At 47.3% G+C, this 20,513-nt stretch overlaps 1 protein-coding gene across 1 annotated transcript; it reads left to right on the forward strand.

The window, feature by feature from the left end:
* Window positions 1-80: 80 nt before the first annotated feature.
* Window positions 81-15,057, forward strand: LOC119949860 (histone H1.8). Its single transcript, XM_038771699.1, has 11 exons — window positions 81-131; window positions 5,742-5,762; window positions 5,844-5,960; window positions 6,336-6,490; window positions 8,841-8,901; window positions 10,616-10,673; window positions 10,760-10,828; window positions 11,809-12,071; window positions 13,033-13,159; window positions 14,057-14,115; window positions 14,560-15,057. The coding sequence occupies exons 1-11, from the start codon at window positions 81-83 to the stop codon at window positions 15,019-15,021; spliced, it is 1,443 nt and encodes a 480-aa protein (XP_038627627.1). The 3' UTR covers window positions 15,022-15,057.
* The last annotated feature ends 5,456 nt before the right edge of the window (window positions 15,058-20,513 follow it).

The following is a 20,513-nucleotide window of genomic DNA, read 5'->3' on the forward strand; positions in this document are numbered from 1 at the left end:
AGGAAAGTGCTTGATCTGTGGTTGGCCCCCAGCACTCCCCTGGAGGTCACCTGCCATCCCATCTGTGTGAATGTAACCGCATGACCAACACCACCCGATCCACACCAGCCCACCAGGGAGAGCTTGCCCGGGTCAGGAATGGTGGCTGGTGGAACGAGGCTGGGTGTTTCTCTCAAAAGAAACCGAGGGCCTCTCCAACAAATCAGAGCCACCCAAGGACTTCAGGTTCAGTCTGGCTTCCGAACCACAGAGTGGTAGGCCTCAAACCCAGGCCGGGAGAGCTTTTGGTTTTTTGTTTTTTTTTTTTGGCCCAGTTGAGAACCTGCTGCTGAGCCCTGGGTTCCTGTGGGGTAGATGAGATCTGGAACCCTCCGGGTACCAGCTCTGTTCTCCCTCATAGCAACAGACAATTTCCTCAGGGAAACGAGCCCAGCAGCGGCTTAGAGAAACGGGCTGCGGCTCAGCACCCGTTCTCTCCAAACAGCATTTGGACCATTCAATGTCACCCCAAAGTTGAAACTGCCCTATTTGTACTGCTTTGGAGTGAGTGTGGAGACAGAGGGTCAGTGGCATTTGGGATTTCACTGAACCCGAACAAATTTCCCAAATTTGCTTGCCACCTTTTTAACCCTGCAGGTTCCCAGGCTCTCTCTCCCCTCCCTTCCCCAACACTCCTTTCCCTACTCCCTCCCTCGCTTGCCCCTGTCTTCCCAACCTCCCTTCCCCTCTGTCCCCTCCAGGGCTGGATATTCTACCCCAAGTAAATGGGGTAACCAACAACCAGCCCAGGGGAGGGACAATGATGGGGGGGCAGAGGGGGGGAGGAAAGGGGGCAACTATGCTGCTTTTCAAGTTAAAAAAGGAAAAAAACTGCTTAAAAGGACAGGCCTGGGGAGAAAGCCCTCGGGATCTGAGCAGACTGCTTGGCCCCTAGGTTTTCTCTTGACTGCCCAAGTCCTGACTGACCAAGCCTGCTCCTGCCCCTCCTCTCCCTGGTGTTCAGTCTTCCAGCTCCCTTCCTTTACCTCTTGCTCAGTGACTTCACAGTGTGAAAGCATTTTCATTCTGTTGACTCTGCTGGTTTTTGTAAAATATTCTCTTCTCCCTTTTCTAATCACCTGCGGCTTCTCCAGGAGCGATAGGGAAATTCTAGGAGCCATGCAAGTTCAGTCTTTAATAAAGAGCAATGTGCAAATAAAACTCTTTTTTCTCTTCCCGATGCTCCTGCGAGTCAAATGGAAATGGAGTCGCTCATGAAATGAAATCTAAACAGTGTTGAAACTCAGGGCTTGCTGAGTCACCCAGTGGTTAAAAATTGATGCCTGATTCACGGGGCCCATGATTTTCAAAGCCTCCATGTCTTTTGGGGTGGGGGAGGGGGAAGTGTGGAGGAAAGTTGGGGTGGTACATTTCTCTCTGCAGATGCATTTCCCACTAGTCAGTGGGTGTAAGGCGACCATGAGTTTCAATAGAGTCCCTTGGGTCTGGCACATCCAGGTATTTGGGCCCTTGGTTCTCTGGACACCATGGGGGCTGAGGGATGGGGCGTTTGGATTGCGGGGAGGTGTGTGTGGAGGAAAAGTGCCGTCAGGATCCTGGAGTTTCTTGATGTGAGAGTCCCCCTGGGAAGGATACTCCCAAGGTGTCTTTATACCGAAAACTAACTTTGAAGTTTGCTTTGGTTTTGCTGGTGTACATAGACAAACAGAAATGGTATTTGGACATTAAAAGATTTCTCTGCTCTCATTTTCAGAAATGTCTGTTATTGTTCCTCCCCACACCCCCTCAAACTGACGGTGAGGGTCAGGTGAGTAGTTCTGGGTAGTGGGATGTTGTCTACAGATGAGCCACAGCTTCCTCTGGCAGCTATCCCATACCCAGCTAAACCAGCCCCACTACAGCCTCCCCCGACCCCTGCCCCGAGGCTGTACTGTGGATAAACACCCTGAGTCCCTGGAGCCAGAGGCCTCGCTCTTTAGCCTCTCCCATCTCTGACTCATTGCTCGTGCCTTTCCCCCCAGTCCAGAACTCCCCCATCAAATCTCCAGGCTGTGACCCTTCCTACTTTCTATTCCCTCCTCAAGAGCCCACACCCACGTCACACCACCCCCTGACCTCCTGGGTCACGCCAGGAGGCTGCTAGTCCTTTGATTATTTTGAACTAGTCTCTTACCTACTGTCTATTTGTCAACTTATATGTGTTTATTTATCTTTCTCATTCTTCTTATTTATTATGGTACTTATTAAGCTCATACTATGTGCTAAACACCAGGGCAGATACAAGCTAAGGAGGCCAGACACAGTCCCTGCCCCACATGGGGCTCACATTTTATCCTCATTTTACAGATGAGGAAACTGACACCTAGAGAGTTTAAGGGGCTTGGCCAATGTCACACAGCAAGTCAATGGCATTGCTAGGCCTCAAACCTGCATCTCCTTATTCTTCATTCTGTGCTCTTCCTTGAGGAGAGACTGTGTCTTTGCCTTCTGTCTGTCCCCCCAAATGCCTAGTACAGTGCTCTGCATACAGAAGTTCTTCAGTAAATTCCACTTTTCCTCCTCCTCCTCCTCTTCCTCCTGCTCCTCCTTTTCCTCATCATCTTCAATATGTATTAAGTGTCTACTGTGTGTAGAAACTCTACTGGAAGAATCACTCTATTTTGAACAAGGTCCAGACCCTGGCTTTCCATCTCAATCTCAAACTAGAAACAAGTGACCATATTAGGAAATGAATTTTTATGTAGCTTGGAAGGGAGAAAAGTTGTTAAAACTAAATGGTTCCTCTATAAAGGAGCAGCATGGCCTTGTGGAAAGAGCACAGGCCTGGAAGTCAGAGAACCTGGATTCTAATCCCAGATCCACCAATTGTCTGCTGTGTGACCTTGAGCAAGTCACTTCACTTCTCTGTGCTCAGTTTCCTCATCTCTACAGTGGGGATTCAGTACCTGTTCTCCCTCCTACTTAGATTGTGAGCCCCATGTGGGACAGGGATTGTGTCCCACCTGATTGACTTGTATCTGCCCCAGTACTTAGAACAGTGCTTGTCACATAAAATCACACAAATACCATAATAAATACCATAATAATAATGATATAAAAGAATTCCATATTTCAAGCTCTGTACTAGGCACTGGGCACTTGGGAAACAACCAATGGAGGTAAAAGGCAATATCCTTGCCCTTGAGATGTCTGCAATCTAATGGAAGAGACAAGTGGATACATATAAAAATGGAGAAATAGAAGGGCTACAGATGATAAAAATGAAAGCAGGCAATGAATTCTATGAATAATAAACATATAGACACATGAGTACTAAGGTGGCTAATGGGGTTTCATCAAGGGATGGTTCTAGGGGGAGGTAGCTTTTTTGGAGGGCTTTGAAGGTGGGAAGGGACATGAGGGGAGATGGGGGTACATATGTAAGAGGAAAGATATGTATGATGGTTTGGAGGCTACTGCATCGGCCTCCTCACGGATCTCCCTGCCTCCAGTCTCTCTCTGCTCCAGTCCATACTTCATTCTGCTACCCAGATCATTTAATTCTGAGCTCGTCTCCCCACTTATTCCTCTCCCCATCAAGCAGAATCTTCTGTCCACTTGCTTTAAGACATTCAACCATCTCTCTTCTTCCTAATCAACCCACTTTTTTCTCCCACCACACTCCAGTTTGCACTCTTTGTGCCTCTCATGCTAATGAACTGTCCCTCTTTCTCATCTCTCCCACAGCCAAACTCTTGCTCATGCCCTCCCCCTTCACCTCTAATAGAGCACAGTCCTCATCTTCAAGGCCCTTCTGAAATCACATGTCCACCAGGGAAACAGGACAAAGCCAGGAAATAAGGAACATTCCTCCACACAAGGGATGCCCGGCAATTTTAGTATGACCTAGCAGCTTTGAGGCTGTTCTTGTTCTTGTTTCAGGCCTACTACTGTCCAGAGAGCTGGTCCCTCTCTTCCTTGTTCTACTCTAATCAGTCCAAAGAAGAGGCTCCACCTTCTAGGATAACAAAGCAGAACCAGATTGAGCCAAAGCCAAGAGAAAATCTTTTTCCTCTCTGTAATTCATGTTAATGTCTGTCTCCCCCTCAACACTATAAGCTCCTGGAGGGCAGGAATCAGGCCTACCAATTTGGGTTCTGTGGGATGGGCGGTGGGTGCGTTTCCTCAGGATATGATCTAAATATCCCATTGGAGAGTCTGTCATCTAAAGGCCCTAGGCCTGCGCTGGGCTCCAATACCACCATGGCATCTCATAGGGGCTGTAAATGGGTCCAGTTAAGGATGACAAGGCGACTTTCCCAGCCTCGAGGAAAGAGACCATTTAGCAAATTATAGGTTCCAAGGGCTATAAAGTTAGAGGAGAAAAAGGATCTCACAGGCATTCTGGGCAAATGCTTACTGAACATCTGCTGAATGGGTTTCTGTCCTCAGTAGCTGCTTTCCAGCTTCAAGAACAGTTCTTGTTTCCATGCAGGTTCTGCGAGTTCTCAGTGCCCATAGCCAATCCATTCTACTTTCCAGGGTGGCCCATTTAAAGTAAACTTCATTTCTTCCTTGTGGGCAGGGAATGTGACTACCAACTCTGCTATTTTGTGCTTGCCGAAGTGTTTAGTAAATAACAATAATAATGATGGTGTTTGTTATGCGCTTACTATGTGCCAAGCACTGTTCTAAGTACTGGGGTAGATACAAGGTAATCAGGTTGTCCCACATGGGTCTCACAGTCTTAAACCCCATTTTACACATGAGGTAACTGAGGCACAGAGAAGTTAAGTGGTTTTCCCAAGGTCACACACCAGACAAGTAGTGGAGCTGGGATTAGAACCCACATCCTCTTGCTCCCAAGCCCATGCTCTTTCCACCAGGCCATGCTGCTTCTCAGTACTCTATACACAGTAGGGGCTCAATAAATACCATTGACAGATTCTGACCACACTGCCTGTTTTAAGTGGGCTCCCTGGACACAGCAGTGCTAGGGTCCATCCATGTAAGCTCAATAATAATAATAATAATTGTGGTATTTTTATGCACTTACTGTGTGCCAGGCACTGTACTAAGCACTGGGTTGGACACAATCCAATCAAGTTGGACACAGTCCCTGTCCCACATGGGACTCACAGTCTTAATCTCCATTTTACAGTTCTTAATCTCCATTTTACAGTTGAGGTAACTGAGGCACAGAGAAGTGAAGTGAGTTGCCCAAGGTCACATAGCAGCTACATGGTAGAGCCAGAATTAGAACCCAGGTCCTTCTGACTCCCAGGCCCATGCTCTATCCACTAGGCCAGGCTGCTTCTCTTGGGGGCAGGAAATGTGTTTACCAACTCTGGTGCACTATACTCTCCCAAGCGTTTAGTACAGTACTCCACACACAGTAAGCACTCAATAAATGTGATTGATTGAATAGCACTGGATGGGCTATCCAGACCAGTGGTCCATTCAGCCTAGGATTCAGGCTCCAACAGGGGCAACAAGATCCTTGGAGTAACTGTATGACTGTCACCCTCCTGGTCAGCCACCCTACCGTTCAGGGTAACTTTTCTAATTTTACCTCTGCACCTCTAATTCTCCCTCTAGTAACCTATTTCAGATTGCTCATCCCCAAATTGATCCAAGCTTCCCTTGAACATATTGCTATTTCTGGCCTGCATAGCTTCCTGTGGTAACAAATTCCAAGTGCTCATCTCCCGCTGTGTGAATATCAACCATCGGCTTCTGCAGCCCTCTCAAATCTCTCTCAGAGATTGCGGGTGTGGGAGTGGGTGAGAGGGTTTGAGAGTTGCAGGGCAAGGCACCGCACTTTCACACATTTCTCTTCCTGAGCCCCTTCTTGTTTCCCCCAGGCCCTACTGGTGGGACTCCCCCTGCCATTAGGTTTCCCCCCAACAATGGACATCAGCCCTCCGAGGGTCCCAATCACAATGATCTCACACACGGAGAAGAGAAGAATGCTTTGGAAGGTGAGAACTGAAGTCCCCCCCTCCAGCACAAAAAGCCTTCCACTAGGAGACAGGCTCCAGAGACATTCCCAGAAGGGAAGGAACGAGTCACCAAGCCTGGTTGAAGGTTCCTGGGAGATTCATCTTGTTGCACCCAGGCATTTGGTCTGGGGAACTGGCTCCTTTTTTCGGGAGGGGCTGCTCTGTTGACTCTGGACTCGGGGGGGCCTATCTAAACTTGTGGCACCACTCCTCATTCATTCATTCATTTGTATTTATTGAGCACTTACTGTGTGCAAAGCACTGTACTAAGCGCTTGGGAAGCACAAATCGGCAACATATAGAGAATTCCAGACCACTCTTCTTCCCAGCTGTTTCTCCTTTGTTCCTGCCCAGTTTGGTTGGGCCGAGCAGATGCCCCCAACTCTCTCCCTGCCCCTCTCCCAGCTGGATGAATGCCCCACCTTCTACCTGCACCCTCTTAACAGCTGCACCAGGCTTGGGAGTGCTGAGAATCTGAGCCTTTTCCAACTTAAGGATATGAGCCTGAGGCAAGTGCCAAGCTCCCTGCCAGCCTGGGATCCAAAATCAAATTCCAAGTGTTCCCTCTCTTCCACTTCTCTCGCTCCTCAGCTGTTCACGTGCTCCAATTTTGCCACTGGATGCTGCTTCTATTCTTAAAGGGACCCCTGGGTTTAGATCTGTCCTGGGCCATATCTTTTGTGAGGTATCCCGGCTCAAGAGTAATCCCCTTGGCATGGTAGGCTGCTGCCAGCAGGGATGGGAGAATACATTTCCTGAGTCACCTGGGAAACGGTCCTTGGCAATTATAGAGCAGTGGGAAACAGTCCCAAGTAATGCTTTTTAGCATTACAGCAAAACCTCTTTTCCCCACCATCCTCCCACCTCTTGGTACATGATACCTGGGATCTACTCCAGCCAGGGAATAGATGAATCAGGGCTGAGTGAATGAATGGCTCCCTTTCCTTCCCTTCATCTTCATATTGTACTGTCTCCGACTGGGTAATAATCAGCACTATCATAAATGTGGTATTTGTTAAGTGCCTACTATGTGCCCAGCATACTAAGCACTGAGGTAGACAAGACCCTCAGGTCATACACGGTCTCTGTCCCACACAGGGCTCACAGTCTAAATGGGAGGGAGGACTTGAATGCCCATTTTACAGATGAAGAAACTGAAGCTCAGAGAAGTTCAGTGACTGGCCCAAGTTCACCAAGCAGGCAAGTGAAGCAGCGTGGCTCAGTGGAAAGAGCCCAGGCTTTGGAGTCAGAGGTCATGGGTTCAAATCCCCGCTCTGCCAATTGTCAGCTGTGTGACTTTGGGCAAGTCACTTAACTTCTCTGTGCCTCAGTTAACTCATCTGTAAAATGCGGATGAAGACTGTGAGCCCCCCGTGGGACAACCTCATCACCTTGTAACCTCCCCAGCACTTAGAACAGTGCTTCGCACATAGTAAGTGCTTAATAAATGCCATCATTATTATTGTTATTAAGTGGCAGAGGCAGGATTAGATTCCAGACTCTGACTTTTTCCACTAGGCCACATTGCTTCCCTGGCTCTCTGTGAGCAGGGATTCTCCATGAAGTAGCATGGCTCAGTGGAAAGAGCACAGGCTTGGGAGTCAGAGGTCATGGGTTCTAATCCCAGCTCCGCCACTTGTCAGCTGTGTGACTTTGGGCAAGTCACTTAACTTCTCTGTGCCTCAGTTCCCTCATATGTAAAATGGGGATTAAGACTGTGAGCCCCACATGGGACACCCTTGATAACCTTGTATCCCCCCAGTGTTTAGAACAGTGCTTGGCACATAGTAAGCACTTAACAAATACCAACAGTATTATTATTAATATTATTGTTATTATTACAAAGTCGAACGGTTTCTCCATTAAATGATCTGATTCCTGACCATCCCCAGGGCAACCAGTGCTTAGAACAGTGCTTTGCACATAGTAAGCACTTAATAAATGTCATTAAAAAAACCCCCAAAAGCCTGAGCCGTGCGCTAGGCTCTTTGGGTTCCAAGAATGAGAATGGGAAGCAGCATAGCCTAGTGGAAAGAGCAGGGACCCTGGTAGTCAGAGGTCCTGGGTTTTAATCCCCTGTCCTCCATGTGCCTGTTGTGTGACCTTGGGCAAGTTATTTCACTTCTCTGTGACTCAGTTTCCCCATCTGTAAAATGGGGATTCAAGGCTTGTTTTCCCTCTACTTAGACCATGAGCTCCGTGTGAGACAGGGACTGTGTCCCACATGGTCAGCTTGTATCTACCCCAATGCTTAGAACAGGAATGAACATGTAGTATAAATGCTTAACAAATATCAAAATAATAATAATAATAGTAATATGACAAGGGGTTCTGATCTAGCTGCCTAGCAATGGGAAGATTCCCCAAACCACTCAGCCCAGAAACTACATCCTAGCAAGAGTTTGATCTCCCTTTTCACCCTTCTCAGGGATAGACCTGAGGGACAGGGGTACTGGTGCTAACTTCTCATTTTGAGTTTGTGGGAGTGAAATGGGGATGGGGATTTGGGGGTTGGGGAGTGGGGACTGGAAGAGACAGGCTTTGAAGAACTGAAGACCAGAAAGCCACTGTTTTGCACATTTTCAGCAATGATTTGAAACAGTTCAGGTTTTGTCAAAGCCCTGGAACAAGCAAGATTGTGAGCCCAGCTCCAAAAGTTGTAGGGGCTATTGCCCCCATTACCCCTGAGGAGTGAACACCAGAGGCCAGGCGCAGCTGGACAGTGAAGAAGCACAAAGCTGAATTTCACTTTTCATCTTCTATCCTTCAGTGTCTGACTTCATGTCCAAACAAATCTCTCTAGACTCTCAATCTATGGGTCCATAGGAAGACTCACCCACTCCGTTCCCCTCATTTCAGTCAGATCAAAAAGGTCTTGTTCTCAGAGACCATCAGGTCACAGCCTCCTGTGGCCCAAGGGGTGATTTCCAGACCCTCTCCTGCCCCTTCTTCCTTGAATATGGAGACAAGGGCAGGGGAATCCTGGCAAAGTCCCTTGGTTTTTTTTGTTTTTTGTTTTCAAATCCTCCATTTCTCTTTCTGAGAAATCAATCATATTTATTGAGCACTTACTGTGTGCAGAGCACTGTACTAAGCGCTTTTGGGAATGTTACTGCACTGGGCCAAGAGTTGATGACAGAGCGCTGGGATAGGGCATTGTTTCTGAGCAGAGAGATGCTGACAAATGTACAGAGGTATTAAGATGCACAGCCTGTCTGTCAGTTAGGAGTCCATGAACATGAATTCCCTCAGGGAGCTGAATTCCCGATACTGTTAATGAGATGTCCATCACACCTGCCATATGGTCGCTGAGATGTAACCACAGCAACTCTCTGAGCTGCATAACAATGACCTGGGTTCCCACATGGCTTCTCCCTGCCCTTGGAAAGCCTTTTCGCAATGAGATTCTCTCAGCGCCACTGGGAGAGAAACAGGTGGCTACCCACTTCTCTCCACACCAAACAGAAGTTCCCGACCATTGGTTTCCAAGGTTCTCCAGCAGTTCTCTCCAGCTTATGCATCAGCTCTCTTCATCTGCTACTCCTCAGCTCGTGCACTCTGCTTTCCCCAAGCTCACTTTCTCACTGTACCTCAAGCTTGCCTCTCTCATCTCTGGCTCACACCTTTCCCACTATCTGGAACTCACTTTCCCACTCAAATCCACTAAACCACATCTCTTCCCATCTTTAAGATCCTCCATGTCTCTTCCACTTCCTCCAGGAAGCCTTACCCAACTAAATTTCACCACCCTGGTCTTGTCATCCTAACAGCCCCCGTCAGCAGTTATGTGTATATGGATTGATTTAACCCATCTAGTCATTTACATATTAGTTTGCTTATTTTTTTCTGTACAAGTTGTATCTTCCTGTCTCCCCCGTTAGATTGTAAACTCCTCGAGGCTGCTGTCTTTTACTGAGCACTCTCTCAAGTGCTCAGTACAGTGTCTTGCACACGGTAGGCTCGCAATAAATCCTCGTGAAGGAAGGAATGAAGGAGTCAAGCACCTGGTAGTCTCATTTTACGGAGGAAAGCATCGAAGGACAACTGATCCAAGGGGATCCAATGGGCCAACAGAAGGGTGGAAAACACAAGTCCCATCAGTAACCCCCTTCTGGAATGCTATCCCTGCAAAGGGCTCTTCTTCCCGGGGCAAATTGGTACCTTTCTGGAAAAGCAGTATGGTTTAATGGAAAGGACATGGGTCTCCCCTTGCACTCACTCACCCCTGCCTCCCAGCTTGACAAATGCCCCTCCTTAAACCTGCAGCTCCTTAACTGGAGTCACACTGGGCTAAAGTCTCAGCTCTTCCATTGCCCAGCTATGGAACTTCAGGACCTCCCCTGGGCTTCAGTATCCTTATCAGTAAAATGTGGTTTAATAATCGCTACCTCTCCTTGCCCTGGAGAGACATGGCAAGGACAAAATGAGATAATCATATGATGGTGTTTTAGAAGCAAAAAAGAGCTATACAAATTCAAGTTATTATTATTTCTTAGGTAAACGTGGAGATGAGAACCTGGGAAATATGCTTTGAGCCAGCATGGGAAGGAGGGAGCGCCAACAGATTTGTTTTTAACCAATAATAGCTTTGTCTTCTCCACCCCTCTCTGAATTCTATGCATGCATGTTAAAAGGCAGCTTTGTCTGCTTCTTGCTTCATCACTGACTTTGAGCCTCTGAAAACATCTCAGGGTATAGACTGACCTTTACCTAGGTATTTTGCCCTACAAGAATATCTCCCTGACAGCCTCCTCGAATTTTCTCCCCATCATCTTCAGGCATTGCAATCAATGGCCCTTTCCTGCAGCTTTCAATTAAGGCAGTAATTGCATTTGGCAGCAGGGCAGGTAGGTAGGCCCACCTGTGTATATAAACCCCACTTGGAGGAGACTGTGGTTTGGGTTGAGTTTTGAAATTTTGTTGTGGGTTTTTTTTTTTTTGTTTTCTTTAAAAAAAAAAAACATGGCTTGTTACGGGGAAGATGAAGCAGCTTGTGCCTCAACCTCCTCAAAGGACCTTAGGCAAAAAAAGAAAAAGCAGCCAGAAGGGAAGTGTAAGTTTAGGGACTGTGGGTGAGTTGGCTCTACCTTCTGGGTCATAATGGCTTCTGGGAGTTGTGGTTGTTTTTTTGTAAGCCTTGATCTTAGGAAACACACTTCTACTGTTCTAAGCTTCTAAGTGCTTAGAACAGTGCTCTGCACATAAGTACTCAAATATGATTGAATGAATACTGGGGGCAGGGGGAATACACTGAGTCCCATGTGGGATGGTGGTTGTATCTGACCTTATTACCTTGTATCTAGCCCAGTGTTTGGCACACACTATATGCTTAACAAGTATCATTGTTATGGCTAGGGAACAAGGGCTCCCCTATGATGAAGCCAGGGATGCTTGATTGGTATAGTGCTCTGCACAGAGTAAATTCTCAGTAAATACCACTCACTAACTCTAGGAGCCTTACTGGCATCCCAAAATGCACTACTTTTGAAGCTGGCTAGGGAATTTCAGAGCAGGCTGTATCTCCTGTCCTCTTCTAGGGAGCTAATGGGGCTGCTTTTTGGGTGAAAAATGGAAAGGGTAGGGTTTAGACTGAGTTTGGGGAGTGAGTGAAAGTCTATAGGGGCTGTTGGGAGAGAGGAAGAAAAAACTGGGGTTTTGGGGCCCTAGAGGCTGATTTTAAAGTCAGGGCTTGAGTTTAACAATGACCCACACCAGAGGCTGTTCTGTTGCTCATCTGTGTCTAATTAGTCTGTCAGATTGAGGAAACAGCAAGGACTGTTGGCACTAGGCTCTGAGGAATAACCTGTTTCCCACCTTCTCTCCTAAGCAAAGGTCGGCGAGAAGTCAAGACTTCTGGGTTGCACTCACCCCCCGACGCTCAGCATGGTGGTTGAAGCCTTGAGGGCAAACCGTGAAAGGCAGGGCACCTCTGTGGCAGCCATCAAAAGCTATATCCTCCTCAAGTATCCAGCTGTTGACCAGATAAGACTCAAATACCTGCTGAAGCTTGCTCTGGCAAAGGGCATCGATCATGGCATCCTTGTGAGGCCACCCAATTCAACTGCAAAGGGAGCGACGGGGCGATTCCAAGTAAGGGTCTGATCAGCTTCTCTGCTCCCCTTATGTGGAACCAAGCATTGAACTGACTCTCTTGTGCCTACTGGGGAGTTGGTGGCCACCATACCTGGTTAAGCCCTGCTTTCTGCCCAAAGTGGTGGGCAAATATGACCTGTTAGGCAACTTAATCTAAACAGCATGGCTTAATGGAAAGAGCATGGGCTTGGGAGTCAGAGGTTGTGGGTTCTAATTCTGCCTCTGCCATTTTGCTGTGTGACCTTGGGCAAGTCACTTCTCTGCGTCTCAGTTGCCTTATCTGTAAAATGGGAATTTAAACTATGAGCCCCCCTGTGGGACAATCTGATTATCTTTATCTACCCCAGTGCTTAGAACAATGCTTGGCACACCGTAAGCACTTACCAAATACCATTATTATTATTATTCTGGCTCTGAGCTGATGACATCTCCCTTTGGCAGCTTCTGTCCTCTGTCCTGAGCATGTAAATGAGCAGCAACCCCCAGGTAGTGCTGGGATGATCTCTTTCTCTCTTCCCCCACCTCCCCACCCCAATCCCACACTTAAAACCATCAGTGTATGGTGATGACAAGGGAGAGGAGTTGCTGCAAGTGGAAATGACCCCACACCTGGGATTTTAATGGTACCACCTTACCATGGGTTGGACTGTCTTAGTTGACCAAGGTAACTGCCCATCTTTATCCTCTCTCCTTTCCCAGATCCCCTCAGACTATATAATATGGGAAGACCATCTATCCCAATGAATCTGGACCATTTCATGTAGAAGGGTCTTGATTCTCTTGTGGTTCCCTCCTGGAGTAGCTGACCAAACTAGATTCCTTGAGCAAGAGTCACTGGCAATTTTTGATGTTTTTTTTTGAATGTCTCCCTTTAAAGAATGGTATGGAATCCCCTCTCTTCTTCCTCCTCCCCCCACCCGCCCCCCACTGGTAACTCAGCAAGCTTCTTGCTCTACAGTTAGGGCCAAAGGGTCAGACCAACAAAACATCCACGGGTACCAAGCCCCAAAGGAAGATCCCTAAACCAGACAAGACTGTGGCCAAGTCCAAAACCAAAGAAGCTACACCAAAAGCAGAAAGCAAAGGTAGGATGGAGGCCATGGATTGGATTTAGGGGTCATAGCTTGATGGGAGGTGGCTAACTTGCCTTTAGTGCGGCGACATGATCTGGGGAAATCTAGAAAGATTGTCCAGTTCTGCTCAATTGTTCCTCTTGAGGAAAATCTGTAGAACTTCTCCTGGAGCTATAACATAATCTAGGCACAACAAGGTGCTGCTGTAGTGTTCATTCCTCTCAGTGTCTGTCTCTAGGCCTCTTCTCTGCTCCCAACCTATGTTCCTAGATTAAGCCCCTAGAGGGATAGGGTCTGTAATTCCCACCTATATACTCTTGTTCAGTGCTCTGCACATAGCAAATACTTAGTAAATACTATTGAGAACCAGCATGGTGTAGTGGATAGAGCATGGGCCTGAAAGTCAGAAGGTCATGGGATCTAATCCTGCTGTGCCACTTGTCTGCTGTGTGATCTTGGGCAAGTCACTGCACTTCTCTGTGCCTCAGTTACCTCACATGTAAAATGGGGGATGAGGCTGTGAGCCCCATAAGGGACAGAGACTGTGTACAACTCGATTTTATTGTATCCACCGTAGCGCTCAGTACAGTGGCTGGCACACAGTAAGTGTTTAACGAATACCATAATTATTATTATTACTACTACTAACAGGGTAGAGGGGTGGCCCACTCTTCTAGAGCACAACTTGAACTGTATCTCCGGCCAGAGCCACTCAAGGTTTTGGGTTTGTTTTTTTTTTGAGGGGGGAGCCCACTCCCCACTCAATCACAGGTCAGTTTAAGTGGTACCCCTAAACTTCCTCATTAAATTTCTCAAATTTTTCTCTAAACCTATTTGAGGATTCAATTCACTCTAGGGCATGAAACTGAACATAGCTTCTTTCCCTTTATTTTCTCATCTCTCCATCAGATACGGAAGACGTGAAAGTCAAACCCAAGGCCAAGAAACCAAAGGCGAAATCCACAAATGTAAGTAGCTGGGATGGTAAATTTCTAGAAGTCTGGTTCTCCCTGGCCTGTCTCAGCAGGAATGTTTCTCTATTGCTTTCCCCCCCATCCTATCCACTTCCCTCCTCGACACCACCCCCCACCCCTTGCCTTCAGCTTCAAGAGCCCTAGCAACTCTGTCTTGTAAGATAAACTTGCTTGAGTGTGGGGAATGTTGGAATGAGCTCAGTTTCCTGCTAGTCTAGAAGTATGAACTTCATTTTCAAACTACAAATGAGGCAGGAAATGCTTGATCTGTAATTTCCAAAATGCACATTTTACAATGCAGAACAAAGGTTACATTCCTTAGTTTCAAAGCTCCAGTGTATTGCAACCAACCTCTTCAGTTCAGTAGAGTTTTCTGGGCAACTACAGGCCTGTCTCCCCTCTCCCCCTCCTTCCCCCCCCCACCCCATGTATGTATAGGGCCAGAGCAAATCTGCTGCTACAAAGAGCTCTGAAGGGAAAGTGGGAAAGAAGACCAAACTCAAGGATGCCACAGAGAAAAAGAGCTCAAGGAAAGAAGCCAAAGCTGCCATGAGAGAAAAGGAGCCCGTAGGCCAAAAGAAGGCTTCTCTGCCCCCCAAAGCAAAGAAGGCCAAAGGGGTGAGCATCACAGTCCAAAAGCCCAAGGGAGCTAAGGGTGCTGAAGGGAAGGGGATAACCAAGGTCAAGGCAGTTCCTCAGGTCTCCAGGACTCCAGGGACCAAGAGTCGGCCAGCCAATGGATCCAAGACTCCTGTTGTTTCCAAACCCAAAGAGCTGACAGCACCAAATGGGCAGCCTAAAGATAAAAGGAAGAAGACTGAAGCTAAAAAAGGGCCTAGAAAAGCTGGCCCAAATTTGAAAGGCCCTTTAACTAAGGATACTAGCAAGCCTGCAAAATAGATGTTAGCTATCCAGAGCCTGGAAGCTGAGGGCAGGTTGGGGGGTCAATTTTTTAAATCACTGGACTTATTCTTTTTATGACTTTTTCTAATTAGGAATTGTTACTTAATAAAGGTCTTTGTACTTAACACATGCAAATGGCACTTAAGTGGGGTCTGTACAGGGGCAAGGAGAGAAGCTTCGTTGTGGAGGCTCAAGCTTGGGTTGATGGCTTTAACCTCTTCGCCATACTAGGAAAGGGAAGATGATCAGTGCTGTGCCTGTCTGAAACCTGAGCTTCGCCTGGCTGAATCTCCAGTTTCTCATTGCATCTGCTAATATGAAACGGTGGCAAATGCCAGTTGGCTAAAGTGGTGCTAAGCTGTGAGCATGGCTGGGCTCCCAGCCCAAAGGGATGAGGGAGGATGATTACAGTGCTAATTAGCATTAACTGAATTATAGATTTCTCTTCATAATGCGGGCAGCAGTGCTGCTGTTCCTGTGGGGCTTTCCCCCCCCTCAGCTCTTTTCGTGTAGCTCACTCAGCAGTCTCCTCTGCCATCTTGGCTTCCATGGGGAGAACACACAGGTGGTCAACTCAAGGCAGAAACAGCGAGTTGTCCCCTCTCTCCCTCCCTTCTTCAAACAACCAATTCACAGCAAATCTGTTCTTAGGAGTTGGTCCTACCAGGGATCTGCTCTGCTCAGGATTCTGTTTACTAGGACAGCTTGCACCCCAGGGGAAGCCTTAAGAGGTAGGTGAAGATAGTAGAGGAGAAACTCTTTCCTAGGGTGGGCTGGTGATGGAGTTGGGATATGCTGGGATAGCACCAGTGGTATCCATGCTCCTGGATGGGGCATATTGGGGCCTAGCAAGGGATTAGCAGCATAGCTTAGTGGAAAGAGCATGGGCTTGGGAGTCAGAGTTCTAATCCTGGCTCTGCCACAAATCAGCTGTGTGACTTTGGGCAAGTTGCTTAACTGCTCTGTGCCACAGTTCCTTCATCTGTAAAATGGGGATTGTCTGTGAGCCCCATGTGGAACAATCTGATTACTTTGTATCCATCCAATGTTTAGAACAGTGCTTGGCACATAGTGCTTAACAAATACCATTGTTGTCATTATTACTGGGGTAGGGACTCTGATCAGCCTGCTGTCTCTTATTTGGATCTTGAAGGAGGGTGGTTTGACAATTGCACCCTTTGACTTAATACAGTGCTTTGCACAAAACTGACACTCAATATCTGCTACTGATAGAAGCAGTCTTGCTTCTTTAGGATGACTTGAGACCCAGAATCTCCCATTTCAGCTTATGCCTGTCTTTGTACCAACCCCTTACATTTCCCTCTGTGTGCCCACCCTTCTCTGCATCCTCCACTCCTAGCATTTCTCATATATTTCCAAATCTGCCACTCACTTTGGCTGCCACCTATGATTTCTGGGGCTGGTCTCTTGTGACTTACTCCTGGCCAACCTGCTCCCTCTTTCAGCACTTCTCCAAGTATCTTTCTTGGTGTTCCTTTTGCAGCTCCCTGAGCTTACATCTTTCTCAAACATCCAAGATGTCTTCTTTTTGCTTCCAGTGAAAATGGTACCCTTCTCATCTGAGCTTCAAGGTGTAGCCTTTTTTCCTCCCTCGGTGTCCTGCTAATTGAATGGCAGGTTGGACAAGGTACTGAAAACACTTGATTTGTACAGTCTTGCCCTACAATACCAGAGGTAGAAGTTGCAGCCTGGCATGGTAAAAATCCCCTCTACTAATATTCTTTCCCCTTCTGGGGAAACCTGCTTAATGCTCTGCCATGATATCATATCATCTCTCCTTCCCAACTTCCATTATTACCCAAATTTTTCTTAATCCTGTACCAAATGCTCTAGACCAGACCATACAAATGCATGAGGCAGTGGGATGTTTTGAACATAAGGCAGAATGGTTTAGTGAGTGGTTAGAGCAGGGGTTCTAATTCCAGCTCCACCACTTCCCTGCTGTGTGACTGTAGACAAGTCAATTCACTTCTCTGTGCCTGTTACCTCATCTGTAAAATGGGGATTAAGACTGTGAGACCCATGTGGGACATGGATTATATTCAACCTGAGTAACTTGTATCCACCCCAGAACTTAGTACAGTGCCTGACACATAGTAAGTGCTTAACAAATACCATTTTTTTTGGGGGGGGGGAAGCATCCTCCAAGCCTGTAGGGTCCCCCTCCCTCTTATACAGAAGCCCAAATCCAACTGCTGGGAAGGCTGGAGGTAACTGAAAGGGTTATTGCAGTTCTTTTGGAGCCAACAAATCTATGTCCACTTTACTTTGCAGCCTAGATAGGGGAAGTGTGGCTGGTGGCATCCTGTACCTTTTGCTAAAGCAAGCTCCAGAAGAACAGGAGCAATTCCACCAAAGATTAACCCAGTTTGGTCATCTGCCTCTGGCAGGGGCAACTAGGACAGATCATGTTGATGGCTGCCTTCAGTGATTACCCCTTCTAATGGTTAGGAGTATACCATCCAACATGCTGAACTTTTTTATTTGAGAAGCTCAGGGGCTGATTCCTATGAATTCACCTAAATCCATTTGGATCCTGTTGAATAGAAGGCTTTGCTGGTTTGGAGGATTTTTTGGTGGGGGGAGTAGGAGGGAGATGACTATCTTAGAAACTATAATAATGATATTAAGCGCTTACTGTGTGCCAAGCTCTGGGAATAGGTACAAGGTAATCTGGTTGTCCCACGTGGGGCTCACAGACTTAATTCCCATTTTACAGATGCGGTAACAGGCACAGAGAAGTTAAGCAACTTGCCCAAAGTCACACAGCTGACAAGTGGCAGAAATGGGACTAGGACCCACAACCTCTGACTCCCAAGCCTGGGCTCTTTCCACACTATTTGAGGTCATTCTCTTGTTCTGTCATCCAGGGTGTAGGGTGACCTATATATGTGGTGAGCTTAGTCACCAACTCTCAAGCTGAGCTCTCAGTGGCCCGTGACTGATTCCTGTCACTGTTCATGAGAAGCTGCAGGACTTGATGGGGAGGGGAGAAGAAAGTGTGATGATCTACATGGTCTCAACTGACCATTCCAGTGAAGGGAGGTAGGTAGGGTGGCCGAGGGGAAGGAACATGGGCCTGGGAGTCAGAGGACCTGGGTTCTAATCCTCTTTCCATTCCTGACTATTCTTCTGGGCCTCAGTTCCCTCATCTGCAAAATGGGGATTGGATACCTGTTTTTCCTCCCAATTAAAACTTAGAGCCCTGATTATCTTGTATCTACTCCAGCACTTAGTACAGTGTTCAGCACATGGTAAATGTTTAACAACAACAGCTATGGAGGCTTTTTTCCATTCCTGACCCTAATAGCATCACTCCTTGATGATGTGCACACCACTATGTAATAGTGGCTACTAATCTCACCAGACTCCCCAGCTGCCCTCCATGTTGATGCAAAGCTGAGCATGACCCAGCAATAATCGGCAGGTCCCGAAACAGGGGCTTGGCCTTTGCTCCTGTGGCCTGGTTGTAGCTCTACCTGCTTGCACTGCATTTCCTTAAGTAGTTGTGCATACACAAGTTTTCTCATCTTGTTTTTATTATAAAGAAGTTTCCAAAGACCCCCCCCCTTCCCCTACCCACCCTCCATTCCCTTGAACAGCAGTACAGAAACCATATGCACACTGATACATGGAAGAAAAGCAAAGCAAAGGTAAGAAGGGTTTTGGTGAGTGATGGCACTGCCAACTCCATTCCTGTACCAGCGGCTTGGTTCGCTGAGAATATGAATGTGTGGTGGGGGAGGAGGTGTCTTCTTTTTTTTTTTTATTTTGTATTGGAACTTTGTGGATTTGGTCAGAGAGGTCCCACGTAGGGACCCATGCTGCTCCCTGCTACAGGTTTCTGGAGCTGACAGATTCTGATGAACCACTGCTCTCAGGTTCCTTTCCAGTGTCTTGACAGGAGGATCCCTGTTTCTCAGGAGTCCTTCGGAATGGACTTGGATTTTGAGGGTGGGGAGAGGAATGGTGCCAGCTCCCACCTTGCTTCCAAAACTCCTCTTCCCATCAGCCTTGGTGCCCTTTGTGCCATCTGGGAGCTATTCACAGTTTTGCATGGTTTTATTTTATTAAAGTGTTGCTATTTAAAGAAACATCTCTAGCAAGTACAATGTAGCCCAGCTACAACTTCTTAATTAATCTTAAAGTTCTCTCGCGCCTCCAGGTGTGCTCTCAGAGCAGGTGATTTGACATTCCCAGTGCGTGTGTTGCCTCTCTGCTCCCCTTCTACGTTTGTCTGTGACCTCTGTTGCCCCTTTTGGTGCACAATCCATCCTCTTGGCCAATTTCCAGGTCTGTGGGAAATAACCTGGGTGAATAGTTTCCATATGTTCTCTTTGTCTATTGCTAGCTGTGTGGGTGCTGTCTGCCCTATTCCTCATATAAACATTCTACAGGCACTTTGGGCGGTGGGGGTGGGGGGAAATGGCAATGAGTCTAAACCTCCTGGCCAGTGGGATAAACTCTTTAGCTGCATAGAACCAAATTAATAGTTGGGTTGTTTTAAAAAAGACTCCATAACTCTAAATGCCCGAAACTTTCCTCCAGAACCTGACTTGGGTGAGGTAGTACTTTTGATGTTGATAACCACTGTTATAGCACCAACAGCTGTTGTCAGCAGCTGGGATTGGGTCCTGTTCAACCTGTGAGGACTAGTGCTCTTCCTCTGTTTCCCTGGCCCACCTGTGCCAACTTCTTCTGTCTTAGGGGTGGCTGAGGGCTAATGCCAGGGCAAACCACCTCCTGTTCCTCTGGGGCATATTCCAACTATTCAAGTTCTCTCTGGGGAATCAAGCTTAGGTGACAGAACAAGATGAATTCAAGCATTAGGGGGCAGGGGGGAAGATAGGCAAAATGGGAACAATGTTCAGTTGGAAGTTGGGGTGTGAAGCCATGAATACTTACTGGCTGAGGAAGATACCTTAAAATGAGACTCACTGGTGGCCTTACTCACACAGGCTGAACCTGAGCCTAGAAGCTGCTAAGTCTCTAAACTGCATCAGTGTGATACCCTGGGGCCATGAACCCTTTCTCCATAAGGGAGATCCCTTACAATGAGATTCTCTGGCAACCTCCCTCACACACCCTGAGCCTCAAAGCTACTCACTCCAGTGGTGAAGGGGAGCCAGGACATTGGATCCCTCAGCAACAAGGGGAAGACATCAGTACAGTTGCTCAAAATATTACAGTTCCCAGCAGCCCTAATGGAACTCTGAGCAGAGAAACATTTCCCCCTCTTCCCCCACTGCTGTCACCCCACCATACACATTTGTTTTCTTGTTTGAAGGTAAAATGACCCCCATAACTTGCCACAAGGGATGGAAAGTGCTCTTTCAGGACAATTTGAAACAGAATTGATAAACTCCAGAATGAGTGTGTATGCCGTGGCATCTGGGGAATGCTCATAAGTGGAAACAGCTTGGGCCAATTTGGCACTCCCCCACCCCCCCTTCATCACCCCACCCCCA

Source organism: Tachyglossus aculeatus, chromosome X1 (assembly GCF_015852505.1).
Source record: "Tachyglossus aculeatus isolate mTacAcu1 chromosome X1, mTacAcu1.pri, whole genome shotgun sequence".
Taxonomy (NCBI): Eukaryota; Metazoa; Chordata; class Mammalia; order Monotremata; family Tachyglossidae; genus Tachyglossus; species Tachyglossus aculeatus.

Bases quoted from the DNA above. Each gene is read 5' to 3' on its own strand.
- LOC119949860 (XM_038771699.1), top strand. From the start codon at position 81: ATGACCAACACCACCCGATCCACACCAGCCCACCAGGGAGAGCTTGCC. The intron at 8,902-10,615 runs GTGATTTCCAGA...GCATGTTAAAAG, and splicing joins AGCCTCCTGTGGCCCAAGGG to GCAGCTTTGTCTGCTTCTTG. The intron at 14,116-14,559 runs GTAAGTAGCTGG...ATGTATGTATAG, and splicing joins CAAAGGCGAAATCCACAAAT to GGCCAGAGCAAATCTGCTGC.